A 13,930-nucleotide genomic window follows, 5' to 3' on the forward strand; every position below is an offset into this window, starting at 1 on the left:
AAATCTTTAAATTGTTCACTCTGTTTCTCTACGGAAGAAAGTCTGCTGTCTTTATTGAACATTTATCTTGTGTGTAGGAAAAAAACTGCAATTGAAGGTAGACACAAAACGTTGGAGTAACTCAGCGGGACAGGCAGCATCTCTGGAGAGAAGGAATGCCTCAGGTCGAGACCCTTCTCCAGATTGATCAGTCTGTGCTGAACATCGATCACCCGTTCACACGTCCTGTGTTATCCCACTTTCGCATCCACTCTCTACACACTAGGGGGCAATGTTTACAGAGGGCCAGTTAACCTGCAAACCAGCACGTCTTCGGGATGTGGGAGGAAACCAGAGCACCCGGAGGGAACCCACGTGGTCACAGGGAGAAGGTGCAAACTCCACACACGGACAGCACCCAAGGTCAGGATCGAACCGGGGTCTCTCGCGCTATACGGCAGCAGCACGACCAGCTGCGCCACCGCGCTGCCCTCTGCGGCCTCCTTTGTCGTTATGATTTTCATTCTCTTTTGTGGATGCCACTATTTGTCCTGCAGGTGGCAATAAAGTCCACTGGTTGCACTGTGGTATTGTCTACCCAAATCAGATTGCGTCGAGAAACAATAAAATAATGACATATTATTCACTCTAAAATAATTGTACCTGTTCAGGTAGCTTACAACCTAATGGTGTGAAGATTGATTTCTCTACTTTTAGGTAACTCACTGCAATCCCCTCCACCCCTCCTCAACCTTCTCCTCCCTCTTCTTTCTAATCCCCACTCTCCGCCCTGTGCCCAACCTGAACCCGTGCACATTTCTCCCCTTCTCCTTCCATCCATATCCCTGCCTCGAGCTTCACAATTCACACCATTTCTATTCATATCTCACAACTTTTTTTTCATCTTTGGCCATTGTCCAACAAAGTGCTCATCAAGAACCCCCCCCACCTGCATCCACCTATCACTCACCAGGCTTTGTCCAGAAGGCTGTGGGGGCCAAGTCAATGGGCATTTTTAAAGCAGAGAAAGAAAGTTTCTTGATTAGTACGGGTGTCAGGGTTAAGGGGAGAAGACAGGAGAATAGGGTTAAGAGGGAGAGACAGATCAGCCATGATTGAATGGCGGAGTAGACTTGATGGGCCGAATGGCTCAATTCTGCTCCTTTATTACTTATGAGGTTGTGAACTTCCTTATGAGTCCCAAGAACAGTCCGTAACTGAGTACTCTAAAGCCACTTGTCCACGCTAGGGATCAGTGAGTGGATTAGTTTAGTTGAATTGTCACATTGGCAAGAAGATTGATACTATTTGTAGAAGGTGTGTCAAACAACCGGAATAAAGTTATGTGGATCAGTGCCTGGCTTGCTGTAACTCATGAAATTGAACTTCCACAAGAGGGAAAAGGTTCAATTGTTTTCTCTGGAATGTTGGAGGTTGAGGGAAGACATGGTAGAAGTATATAAAATTACGAGAAAGGTATGAACATTGAATTCTCCAATTTTAGGTAATTAATTAACCTACACTGGTGGACAGTCGGAACCTTTTCCACCAGGGTGGAAATGTCAAAGATCAGAGGGCATAGCTTTAAGGAGAGAGGGGCAAAGTTTAAAGGAGATATGCTGGGCAAGTTTTCTTTACACAGAGAGTGGTGGGTGCCTGGAATGCGCTGCCAGAGGTGGTGGTGGTGAAGGCAGCTACAACAGTGGCCTTTAAGAAGCTTTTAGATAGGCACATGGTTATGCAGGGAATGGAGCGATATGGATAACATGCAGGCAGAGGAGAACAGTTATACTAACTAAGCACCATGTTCAGCATGGACATTGTGGGCCGAAGGGCCTGTTCCTGTGCTGTACTGTGTAACGTTCCATGTTGGAAAGGTTCAATTCTGACAAAGAGTGAAAGCATATACATTCCACATCCAAACATAAAGCTATTCACTTTCTTGTTTTAACAGTTCCACCCCATTAACGTTAACCACTTCATAACTGCGTGCCTATCAAAGGTTCTTTGTCAAATCTGACTTGCTGAGAGAAAGCTTCCATCTGTTATCTCTTCTCCTTTCAGATCAGTTAACCTCACTGTACATATCATTTAACACCATCAAATAAAGTTACTAAGGGCTTCCTGTCATTTATGATTACATTAATCTTCCAAAGCTGCAATTTGCAGCCAGCATGACCAAGGTCATTCATAATGCAACAAGGTTGTCATTAGAACCACTTTACAAACACATCTGGCCTTGAAGGTGGAGAAGAATTCCAATCCTTCGAATTGCATTTATGATTCAGTCACAGAATTCGGTTTGCCTTCTTGCCTCCTGGCGCCATAATTCGGATTTAACGTGAAGGTCGACACAGACTGACAACACGCATCATCCTTGTCACTTTTCAAGTCACAGCTCGACAATTTGGACATGGATCATCTCACCAAACTTGCCCACATAAAAATCTAAATAATCTTTTTGCAACCAGTACCCATGCGAGCGAAACCTGCACGAGATAGCCCAGCTGTTGGCGGTTGTGCAGCAGAAAACAGAAAGCTGGAGTAACTCAGTGGGTCAGACAGCATCTTCGGAGAAAAGGAATAGATGATGTTTCGGGTGGAGACCCTGTTCAGACCTTGCCTAAAGAAGGGTCTCGACCTGAAACGTCACCTATTCCTTTCTCCAGAGATGCTGTCTGACCCGCTGAGCTACTCCAGCTTTCTGTGTCTATCTGCAGTTAAACCCGCATCTGCAGTTCCTTCCTATGCATCTGGATTTAATGTCATGACTTGCAGGGATCATAGATAAAGATTTAAACCACCTATCGTCCAAATACACTTCTTACAGATTGTGCACAGTGGAAGTTAAAACAGAAACGCCTCTGGTAATGACTAAATTACAAGCAAAATCTACAAGCTGATAAATGCTGCATAAAAATGTGCAATTCCGCATCGTAGTTTTAATTAATTAGGGTGCAGAAAAGAATGCTGCCTGGATTAGAGAGTATTAGTTCTAGGGAGAGGTTGGACAAACCTGTGCTGTTTTCTTTGGAGTGTCAGAGGCTGAGGGGAGACCAGATGAAAATTGTGAGAGGCGTGGATACGGTGGACAGTCAGAACCTTTTTCCAAGGTGGAAATTTCAAAGACTAGACTAGTTTAGTTTGATTTAGAGATAAACCGCTTGGAAACAGGTCCTTCGGCCCACCTAGTCCGCGCCGACCAGCGATCACCCCGTACACTAGCACTATCCCACACACACTAGGGACAACTTATCATTTTTACCGAAGCCAATTAACCTACAAACCTGTACGTCTTTGGAGTGTGGGAGGAAACCGGAGCACCCGGAGAAAACCCACGTGGTCACGCAGAGAATGTACAAACTCCCTACAGACAGCACCCAGAGTCAGGATCTCTGGCGGTGTAAGGCAGCAACTCTACCGCTGCGCCACCATGTCGCTCTTTTGGAAAATTATTACGTTCTGATGTCTTAAGAAGCTGATTCAGGGGCTTGATGATGCCGACCAGTGATCCCCACACACTGACACTATCCTACACACACTAGGGACAATTTACAATTATACCAAGCCAATTAACTTACAAGCCTGTACGTCTTTGGAATGTAGGAGGAAACCGGAGCTCCCAGAGAAAACCCACACAGGTCAAGGGGAGAACGTACAAACTCTGTACAGACAGCACAGTAGTCAGGATCAAAATCGGGTCTCTGACACTGCAAGGCAGCAACTCTATCGGTAGCTTTACGCTTTAAGGTTAAGCTTAATATAACTTTAGGTGAGAGGGGCAAAGTTTAAGGAGATATGCAGGCCAAGCCCTTTACACAGAGTGTGGTGGGTGCCTGGAACGCACTGCCAGAGGTGGCATTGGAGGCTGTTACAACAGGGGCATTTAAGTGGCTTTTAGATAGGCACATGGATACGCAGGGAATGGAGGGATATGGAATACATGCATGCAGGAGAGATTAGTTTAACTTGGCATGGACCCGGTGGGCCAAAGGGCCTTGTCCTGTGCTGCACTGTTTCATGTTCTAATCAGGAATATCTGTTCAACTTTAAACCCCACATTATTTAATCAATTGAATAAAAACTTTAATCGAAAAGAAATGTTGGCAAATGCATGCCAGCATTTGTCAGAAGGCCAGGTCACAATGGAACTTCTCATTAACTTGAGGCCCACATTAGTACTGGACCTTTCACCTGCTGTTTAACGAAAAGCATCCAACATTGCTTTGTCCAACTGTGCATGGCTTCTAAAAATAACCACTGATCCATTTTTTTTTTTTAATTCAAGGTCATATTCTAGTTGTTACAAGTACTCTATATGTAATTAGCCCTTGATCTCATTCGCCACAGAGAGGAAATTAAGGGGAAATATAAGAAGTTGAATCTTAAGCTTCACAATGGTCACAGTACAGTGATATAATGATCCCCAGTGATCACGTATGTCACGTATTTCACCTTTCCTCCTTTCCTCCTTTCCCGCTCTCACTTGAGATTGTACTCAACTCTGGACCCTGCCAGAAGGATATGGTTTCTGCTCTGCCCCAGGCTTTTGAGTTCTTTTAGCACTGTTTTAGCGCCCCTAGTGGTGATTTGTTTGATCAGGAAGTGGGTCTCTTGTGACCTCTAACCGTGACCTCAAAGCAGCCATTTTCTCCTCAGGCAGCCCAAGAAGCAAACTTGTATATCTGCTGCCATCCTTTCCTTTAAGCTTGTGAAAGCATCATCTGTAAGTTTCTGTGTTATGTAACCCTATATTCTAATTGTATTTGGTGATATTTGTGAGGAGAACGCTTTTGGCAACTTTGTAAGATTTATGCTGTAATTGCTGAAATGTTACATGTGCCTGGATGGTGTGGGGCCGAAATGGGTTGAAACAAAAAGCAGGCCGGTCATGAAAACGACGTTGTATTTAAAGTGCATTATTGTAATTTAATATACATTTATAGTAATAATTCAGACATTTTGGGGTTATTTAAAATTCATGTAGTATGTAGCAGCAAGCCATAGCTACCTTGTCATTACACTTGTTCTAACACTATTGAATCGCTTATGTATTTTGTTGTGTTATTTTACAGTTTCACTCTTGATTCATGAATGCACCTACAATGGCATCTTAATAAAAGGCACAACTAAGATGATCCCTGACTCATGCATTTATTGGACGGAGTTTGGCTGGCTGTTAAATTGTGTCGCCACATAATGAGAACAGTACAGTTTCAGTTCCTATTTTCTGCTCACTTGGTTTTCCAACTTGCGTATCTTGTATTGAGGGAGAGTTACCCCGATCTCCAGAGTCAGGAATGCTTAATTGTCAAAGATGGACACAAAGTGCTGGAGTAACTCAGCAGGTCAGGCAGCATCTCCGGAGAACAAGGATAAATTACGTTTCGGGTCGGGACCCTACTACATACTGAAAGATCGAGAAGGCCAGAACAAAACAGTTGAAGAAGGAGTCTGAAGAAGGGTCCCGACTCAAAACCACACCTATCCTTGTTCTCCAGAGATACTGCCTGACTGCTGAGTTACTCCTGCACTTTATGTCTATCTTTGGTATAAACCAGCATCTGCAGTTCTGCAGTTCCTACATAGTGGTTTAATTGCCAACTATATACTAAAACTCGTTTGCTATCTTGTTTGTGACTGAACCTCAGCCAAAATGGTACACGATAGCGCGACAATTTTAGGCCCACCTTACTCACCATTGTCACTTTAGTGATAATGCAAGTAGTTTCATTGCAATCGGTCTTATATTTTTTAAGTTATTCACATTTTAAAGTTTAAAAGGAGGGGAGGGGGAGGGGGGGAGGGAGGGAGGGGGGAGTTGGGGAGAAGGGAGAGGGGATTGAGGAGAGAGGGGAGGGGGAGAAGACAGGGTGCTGCTCCAATGCAGGAGAGGTTTGGGACCAACGGGTCCACTTGGTCCAGTATGTGCTAAAACTGAACAATGAAATTCTTACTTGCAACAGCATAATAGGCCTGTAAACACAATACTCAATAGATAACATAATAAACAAACAACTAATAAGAAAAAAATCTTAAAATTTGTTCAAAACAAACCAAAAGCCCAAAGTTCCTATTGCAACCAAGACAGTTCTGAGTTTGAAGTTTAGTTGTTTTTTAGTAGTATTCAAAAGCCTGATGGTTGTTGTCTAACACAGCGGCACTTTGCAAAGCTGTGTAAGAAATTCTTGGAGCTCCTCCGCCACAAGAACGTAAGAAGAAGAAAAACAGAAATGATGGCACAGATAAATGTCCCGAGTCTATCCTGCAACCCTTTAGATCCTTTCCTAGGTTTTGGTTCACACTTATTATTGGCTGTACGTGTACCAATGTACAGCGAAAAGCTCTGCCTGATCAGATAATACTACACATAATTACAATCAAGTCAATCTCCAGTACAATAGGTTGGACAAAGGGGAAGGTACAAGGTACCGAATATAGTTCTCAGCATTGCAGTGCATCAGTTCCATCGACAAAGTCCAATATCCGCAAAAGGGTAGAAATGAATTGGACAGTGGCCTGATTCTGAAGCCTGATTCCAGAGGGGACGAAGCTGTTCCTGAGTCTGGTGGTGAGCACTTTCAAGCTTCTGTATCATCTGCCAGACAGAAGTAGGGAGAAGAAGGAATGACCGGGGTGGGACAAGGCTTTGATTATGTTGGCTGCTTTTCTGAGGCAGAGTGATGTGTAGATGGAGTCAATTGATTAGTTCGGGTGTCAGAGGTTATGGGAGAAGGCAGGAGATTGGGGTGAGGAAGGAGAGATAGATCAGCCATGATTGAATGGCGGAGTAGACTTGATGGGCAGAATGGCCGAATTCTGCTCCTATCACTTACGGTCTTATGATCAATAATGGGAAGTCTGGTCTGTGTGATGAACTAGGGCTGCAACTCTCTGCAATGTATTGTGGTCTTGGGCAGACCAAGCTGCGATGCAACCCGCCGGTATGCTGCTTCTGTAGCAGTTTGCAACGGGCGATTGGAGATGTGAGAATCGGGTCAGATCTGAAGAAGGGTCTCGGCCCGAAACGTCACCATTTCCTTTTCTCCAGAGACGTTGCCTGAGCCGCTGAGTTACTCCGGCATTTTGTGTCTACCTTCGGGCAATCTCTCTATCTGCCCTGATGTTGGGTAGATATAACTCCAATATCCCAAAGCCCTTTCACTCCCCCATTTGCTGCCACCTCAATTGCAAAAGGAAATGACACATTCAGGGCCGTCCAGGATTCATAATTTCCCGACGTCTATGATCACGGGCTACATGATTACGAGCCGAGTCATTTGAGGCGATCGATGTATCAGGAGTTTTGACAGGTGTCTGTTTCTGGAGGTCGCTGCACATTTTTACTGATCATGTTTCATCACTCTCACCAGTTATTGATTTCTGAATTGATATGACTGTCTTTCTATATTAAACACATGTGCAGTTGAATAATCCCATTAAAAATACTTCTGTTCTTTCGACTGGCTACAATTGACCCCAGAATGTTTCGTGCTGATATTGGCTGTCAAATTGAGCAAAATACTCCATCTCTCTGTGTCCCGCACAGTGGATTAACAGGCAATTTAACCTTGGCAAATTTTAAAATAGAAACCCTAGTCCGAATCCACTTCCACCACAACCTTTGCTGACAGATAGAAGCTGTCTGGATTCCTAGTTCATGGCATAATTTGCTCTTGTGGCCAATATCTTGAGTGTCTTTTATAAATACGTTCCCTGAATAACAATATCCACTCCAGGCTTGTTAGTCCTGTCAAAAGTGTTAGCTCGCACAGCAGTGTTAGTTAACTGCATTTGCCCCACTCTCCTCTCTTTGAATCTGTTAACATCACATCCAAATTGTTCGATATATTAGCAACATGTTATGTTATTTAGTTTGGAAATACAGAGTGGAAACAGGTCCTTTCGGCCCACCGAGTCTGTGCCGACCCACGATCGTCCGCGCACTAGTTCTGTCCTACACACGAGAGACAATTTACAGGAGCCAATTAACCTACAGGCTGCACGTCTTAGGAATGTGGGAGGAAACCGGAGCACCCAGAGAAAACCCACGCAGTCACAGAGAAAATGAGCAAATTCCGTATAGACACCACTTGCAGTGAGGATCGAACCCGGGTGTCTGGCGCTGTAAGGCTGCAACTCTAAAGCCTCTCATAATCTTATATACTTCTATCTGGTCCAATATAAATGATGGTGTCCACTGGTTCACAACATAAAGTGCTGGCGGAACTCAGCAGGTCAGGCAGCATCTGTGTAAGGAATGGACAGGCGACGTTTCGGGTCAGAACGCTACTTGGGACTGAATGGAATAGTGGGGAGAAAGCTGTAAAAGAGAGGTGGGAGGTGGGGCAAAGCCTGGCAAGCGATAGGTGGATACAGGTGAGTTGGTTGGCGCGGACTCGGAGGGCCTGTTTCCACGCTGATTATTGAAGATATGATTTTCAAGTGGTGCCTAGCTGAGGAAACCTGTTTCGGGTGCAGCCATTTTGAAATCTGACCTCACCTGCACGCTGACCACAATCACCAGAGACGTTGCCACGGTGACCGCAAACGACTGATAATCTGAAAGATGCTGCCCGTCATCTCTTGTTGAATCACAAAACGCTCCGTACGGAACAAAGAACAGGACAATAGACGTGTAGACTCCGTGAATGATACAGATAAAGAACTCCCGCTTATTGAAAAGCAGGTTCAGTTGTCCAGGTTCATAGAGCCTTGTGTATACCAGACTTTTCTGTTCATTGACATCCTAAAGAGAGAGAGAGTAAAATTAGAGAGAGATTAATCCCAGCAGCGAGTTACTGACAAAGTCGCACTCAATAATGAAAAAATTATTCGGCTCATGCTTATTTAACCCCTGATAGATTATTGAGTAAATGTCTTTTCAGGATGCTACAGTACTTAGCTGTGTAGAAATCAACAATAAACAAGCTGTCAACCTGGACCTGTGTCTGTACCTCGGTCTGAAGAAGGGTCTCTACACGAAACGTCATCGATTCCTTTCCTCCAGAGATGCTGCCTGTCCCGCTGAGTTACTCAAGTATTTTGTGTCTATCTTCGGTGTCAACCAGCATCTGCAGTTCCTTCCTACACATTTTGTCTGCTCAATGGTCTTCATAACGAGAGGATTTCAGTAGAGGAGTAAAGAGGTTCTTCTGCAGTTGTATAGGGCCCTGGTAAGACTACATCTGGAGTATTGTGTACAGTTTTGGTCTCCTAATTTGACGAAGGACATCCTTGTAATTGAGACAGTGCAGCGTAGGTTCACGAGATTGATCCCTGGGATGGCGGGACTGTCATATGAGGAAAGATTGAAAAGACTAGGCTTGTCTTCACTGGAGTTTAGAAGGATGAGAGGGGATCTTCGCGAGACATATAAAATTATAAAAGGACTGGACAAGCTAGATGCAGGAAAAATGTTCCCAATGTTGGGCGAGTCCAGAACCAGGGGCCACAGTCTTAGAATAAAGGGGAGGCCATTTAAAACTGAGGTGAGAAGGAACTTTTTCACCCAGAGAGTTGTGAATTTGTGGAATTCTCTGCCACAGAAGGCAGTGGAGGCCAAATCACTGGATGGATTTAAGAGATAGTTAGATAGAGCTCTGGGGGCTAGTGGAATCAAGGGATATGGGGAGAAGGCAGGCACGGGTTATTGATTGTGAATGATCAGCCATGATCACAATGAATGGTGGTCCTGGCTCGAAGGGCCGAATGGCCTCCTCCTGTACCTATTTTCTATGTTTCTATGTAATATGTGCCTACTTTGAAGAAGTTCTCCTCCTCTCTCCAATGAGTCTGACGGAGACCCGAAAAGTCACCCCTTCCTTCTCTCCAGAAATGCTGCCTGGCCCGCTGAGTTACTCCAGTGTTTTGTGTCTATCTTGGTCCTATTTCCTTGCTGTATAACCTTATGGTCTGCAAATCATCATTCTGCTGAAATAATGAGTATTGATCCAATATCAGAGTACTCAAACACCGGCTCAGAGCAGAGTGATCTTTAATAGATGTCTCGACCAAATGACGATGCACTAATCATGGTTAACACAAGAACCCTTCCCTTCACTGGGATATTCAAAAGTCCTAGTTGATTTCCTGTTCTGTTATGAAGGAAGGTTTGTTGACATAAAGCCATAGAGTCATACAGCATGGAAACAGGCCCTTCGGCCCAACTCATCCCTGCTAACCAAGATCTAAGCTAGTCTCATTTGCCTGCATTTGGCAGATATCCCCTTAAACCTTCCTATCCATGTACCTGCCCAAGGGTCTTTTAAATGTTGTTATGGTACCTGCCCCAGTAGTCCCGATCTACTATCTACCTCTTTAATCTGGCTTTATCTTGCACTAAACGTTATTCCCTTATCATGTATCTGTTCAGAGTGAATGGCTCGATTGTAATCATGTCTTGTCTTTCCGCTGACTGGAGAGCACGCAACAAAAACCTTTCACTGAACTACAGTTCACGTGACAATAAAATGAACTGAACTGAGCTGAACTGCCTCCTCTGGCAGCTCGTTCCATAGACCCACCACCCTCTGAGTGGAAAAGATGCCTCTCAGCATCAGAAATGTCCTTCAACTCAGCAAAGTTTAAAGATAACACATAGACATCAAAACAAAGCTGATTCTATTATTCCTTTCCAAACAGATTTAAATTACTACATCGATTACCTTACCTGATCAAATATACCCATGGCCAGAACCGGGAGGGATGTGTAAACTATGTTGTACAGAGTTATAAACCACTGATCATACACAGTCTGTAACAACAAAGAAAGTTATCAACATACACCAATGCCAATAAGTGTACACCAAGTTTACAATCTTCAAAATAAAACTATATTTTACAGAATAAAGTGAATTTAAAGATGACTGAATTGCATGAAGTCTTTTAGATGCAAATGCATTTGGTAAGATTTGTTGCTATTTTGGAATGTCAGAAACACATGTGACAGGGCTGAACCTATGGCTTAAAAATAGCAGTTTATAAAGTTACACATACTAAATTATGTGGATTACATAGTTAAAAACTACAAAATAAATCTCACACGTTTGAGAACACATCTAATAATAATAATAATAATAATAATGCATTACATTTGAATAGCGCTTTTCTAAAAACTCAAAGACGCTTTACAGGGTTTACTAAAACATAGAAAGAAAAAAAGAAAAAAAGTAAACGAACAGAAAAGGAAAATAAGGTGAGGTGACGGTCAGTGGTTGAAGGCAGTGTTGAACAGGTGAGACTTCAGTGATGTTTTGAATGTGGTGAGTAAGGAGGAGTCTCTGTCGGTTTGAGGTAGTGAGTTCCAGAGGGTGGGAGCAGCGATGGAGAAAGCCCTGTCCCCCCAGGATCTGAGTTTGGTCCGGATGGGGGGGGGACAGGAGGTTAGCAACAGCAGAGCGGAGGGTACGGGTGGGAGTGTGCCTGTGGAGGTCAGTCAGGTAGGATGGGGCCAGGTTATGGAGGGCTTTGTAGGTCATGAGGAGGATTTTGTACTGGATTCTCTGGGGGATGGGGAGCCAGTGGAGCTTGTAAAGGATGGGGGTGATATGGTCACGGGTCGGGGAGTGGGTGAGTAGACGGGCAGCGGCGTTCTGGATGTATTGGAGTTTATTGATTATTTTTGAGGGTGAACCATAGAGGAGGCTGTTACAGTAGTCCAGACGGGAGGTGATGAAGGCGTGGATGAGGGTTTCTGCAGCTGTGGAGGAGAGGGACGGACGGAGACGGGCGATGTTTTTCAGGTGGAAGAAGGCTGTCTTGGTGATGTGTTTGATGTGTTTGTCGAAGGAGAGGGTTTGATCAAAGATGATTCCAAGATTCCGGATGTGAGGGGAGGGGAGGTGGATACTGGGAAACCGTCAATGTTGAGGGTGAAGTTGTGGGTGGATTTGGTGAGCGTTTTTGGTCCAATGATGATGATTTCAGGTACTAGGTAGACTGGGCAGAGAATCATTCTTGTTTATAATGTGTGAGGTGAATTATATTCATTGAAAAATAAAGCAATGAAATGTTGGCGATTCTGTGCATGGCATAAAATCTGAGGATTTCCCTCGGTGCCTGCATCGGGTAGTGCTGCTAGGATATGCACAGGGGCATTTAAAGGCAGGCAAGGCATCTATGACACTGCCATTCATTTTTTGACTCTGTCCAATAGTTTTTTTGTTTGTGATGTTCGCACCAGTACAGTGATCCTGAATCTCCGAAAAGTTAAAAACTAAATTTTTGGTTTAAAAAAAAAATATTATAGAAGTTTAATTTAGAGATGCAGCATGGAAACAGGCTCTTCGGCCCACGGAGTTCACGCCGACCAATGGTCACCCGTTCACACGCCTTCCATCCTAGTCACGAGGGACAATTGGCAGAAGCCGACTAGCCGACAAACCTGCACTTCTTTGGAGTGTGGGAAGAAACCGGAGCACCAGGTGAAAACCCACACAGGTCACGGGGAGAACGTACAAACTCCGTACAGACAGCGCCTGCAGTCAGGATCGAACTGGCGCTGTAAAGTGACAACTCTACCGCTGTGCCACAGTGCCGCCCACAACATTAAAATCCTAACGTACAAGGCACCAGTCTGATCAGCGGATCCCATTCTGAGTCTGGTTTTGGACACTCACCTCAGGTGGTGAAATACATAGTGGGTTCTCTCCAAAGTCCCACATTCTCAGCCCAGTGGTGACAGGCCAGCTTCTCAGCCTACAATCCATCATTATTTCTCCTCGTTCATTTACTTTAGAGTTCAGAGATACAGCATGGAAACGGGCCCTACGTCCCGCCAAGTTCATCGATCGCCCGTTCACACTAGTTCTATGTCACAGAAACATGGAAAATAGGTGCAGGAGACCCTTCGAGCCAGCACCGCCATTCATTGTGGTCATGGCTGATCATCCACAATCAGTAACCCGTGCCTGCCTTCTCCCCATATACCTTGATTCCACTAGCCCCTAGCTCTATCTAACTCTTTTAAATTCATCCAGCGAATTGGCCTCCACAGTCTTCTGTGGCAGGGAATTCCACAAATTCACAACTCTCTGGGTGAAAACGATTTTTCCTCACCTCAGTTTTAAATGGCCTCCCCTTTATTCCCACACTGTGACCCACTCTGCCACACGTTCTCTCTCTCTCTCTCTCTCTCACTCACTCTCTGCATCTCATTCGGTATTAATGCATTGGATCTTAAGATTCAAAGAAAAAAAAATTGCTCTCTTCTTCAGAGAAACTACAAACCTGCGCAGAGAAGCCGCAGAAGAAACCAAACCAGAAGTGAACGAGGGTGAATGCAAAGTTCTTGTAGAAAAAGTAGTAGAGGAACCTGCACATCCGTAGATAGGACCATCTCCCGTGAACCAACAAAAGTCTTTGAAGGTATCTGAACTGTCCGATGGAGTAGTCGCTGGCCAGAACGGCCTGCATGCCTTCCTGACCACTGATACCCACTCCGATGTGTGCAGCTGTTGGCAAAGCAAACGTATTACATTTTAAAGAAACAGCGCAGAAACAGGCCCTTCGGCCCACCGAGTCCGAGCCGACCAGCGATTACCCTGTACGCTAGCACTATCCTACACACTAGGGATAATCTTTACCGAAGCCAATTAACCTACAAACCTGCACGTCTTTGTAGTGTGAGAGGAAACCGGAACACCTGGAGAAAACCCACGCGGTCACTGTGAGAACGTGCAAACTCCACAAAGACAGCTCCGGAGGTCGGGATTGAACGCGGGCCTCTCGCGCTGTGAGGCAATCGCTCTATCAGCTGCATCCTTTTTTATGTCTGTGTCTTCTCATTGCATACCTGTGAGCTCAAAGAATGAGGTCCCTCCTATTTATACTTTATCGGGCACTCACTTTTCCACAGCAGAGTTGACCTTTGCTCAACCTCACCAATTCCCAAGAAAGCAACCCAGCTTATCCGGCCTTTCCTCACAGCTACATTTTCCAGATCCGGAAA

At 44.7% G+C, this 13,930-nt stretch overlaps 1 protein-coding gene across 2 annotated transcripts in view; it reads right to left on the reverse strand.

Annotated features, from left to right (window-relative positions):
- Window positions 1-13,930, reverse strand: part of atp8b4 (ATPase phospholipid transporting 8B4) — a 176,661-nt gene that overhangs the window by 11,617 nt on the left and 151,114 nt on the right. For both annotated transcript variants that reach the window (XM_078427515.1, XM_078427516.1), the window contains 3 exons: window positions 13,210-13,433; window positions 10,652-10,735; window positions 8,483-8,728 (listed from right to left, as the gene is read on the reverse strand). In XM_078427515.1, the coding sequence (XP_078283641.1) occupies window positions 8,483-8,728; window positions 10,652-10,735; window positions 13,210-13,433 (554 nt within the window). The remainder of the gene's footprint in view (window positions 1-8,482; window positions 8,729-10,651; window positions 10,736-13,209; window positions 13,434-13,930) is intronic.

The sequence above is a fragment of the Rhinoraja longicauda genome, chromosome 33 (assembly GCF_053455715.1).
Source record: "Rhinoraja longicauda isolate Sanriku21f chromosome 33, sRhiLon1.1, whole genome shotgun sequence".
Taxonomy (NCBI): Eukaryota; Metazoa; Chordata; class Chondrichthyes; order Rajiformes; family Arhynchobatidae; genus Rhinoraja; species Rhinoraja longicauda.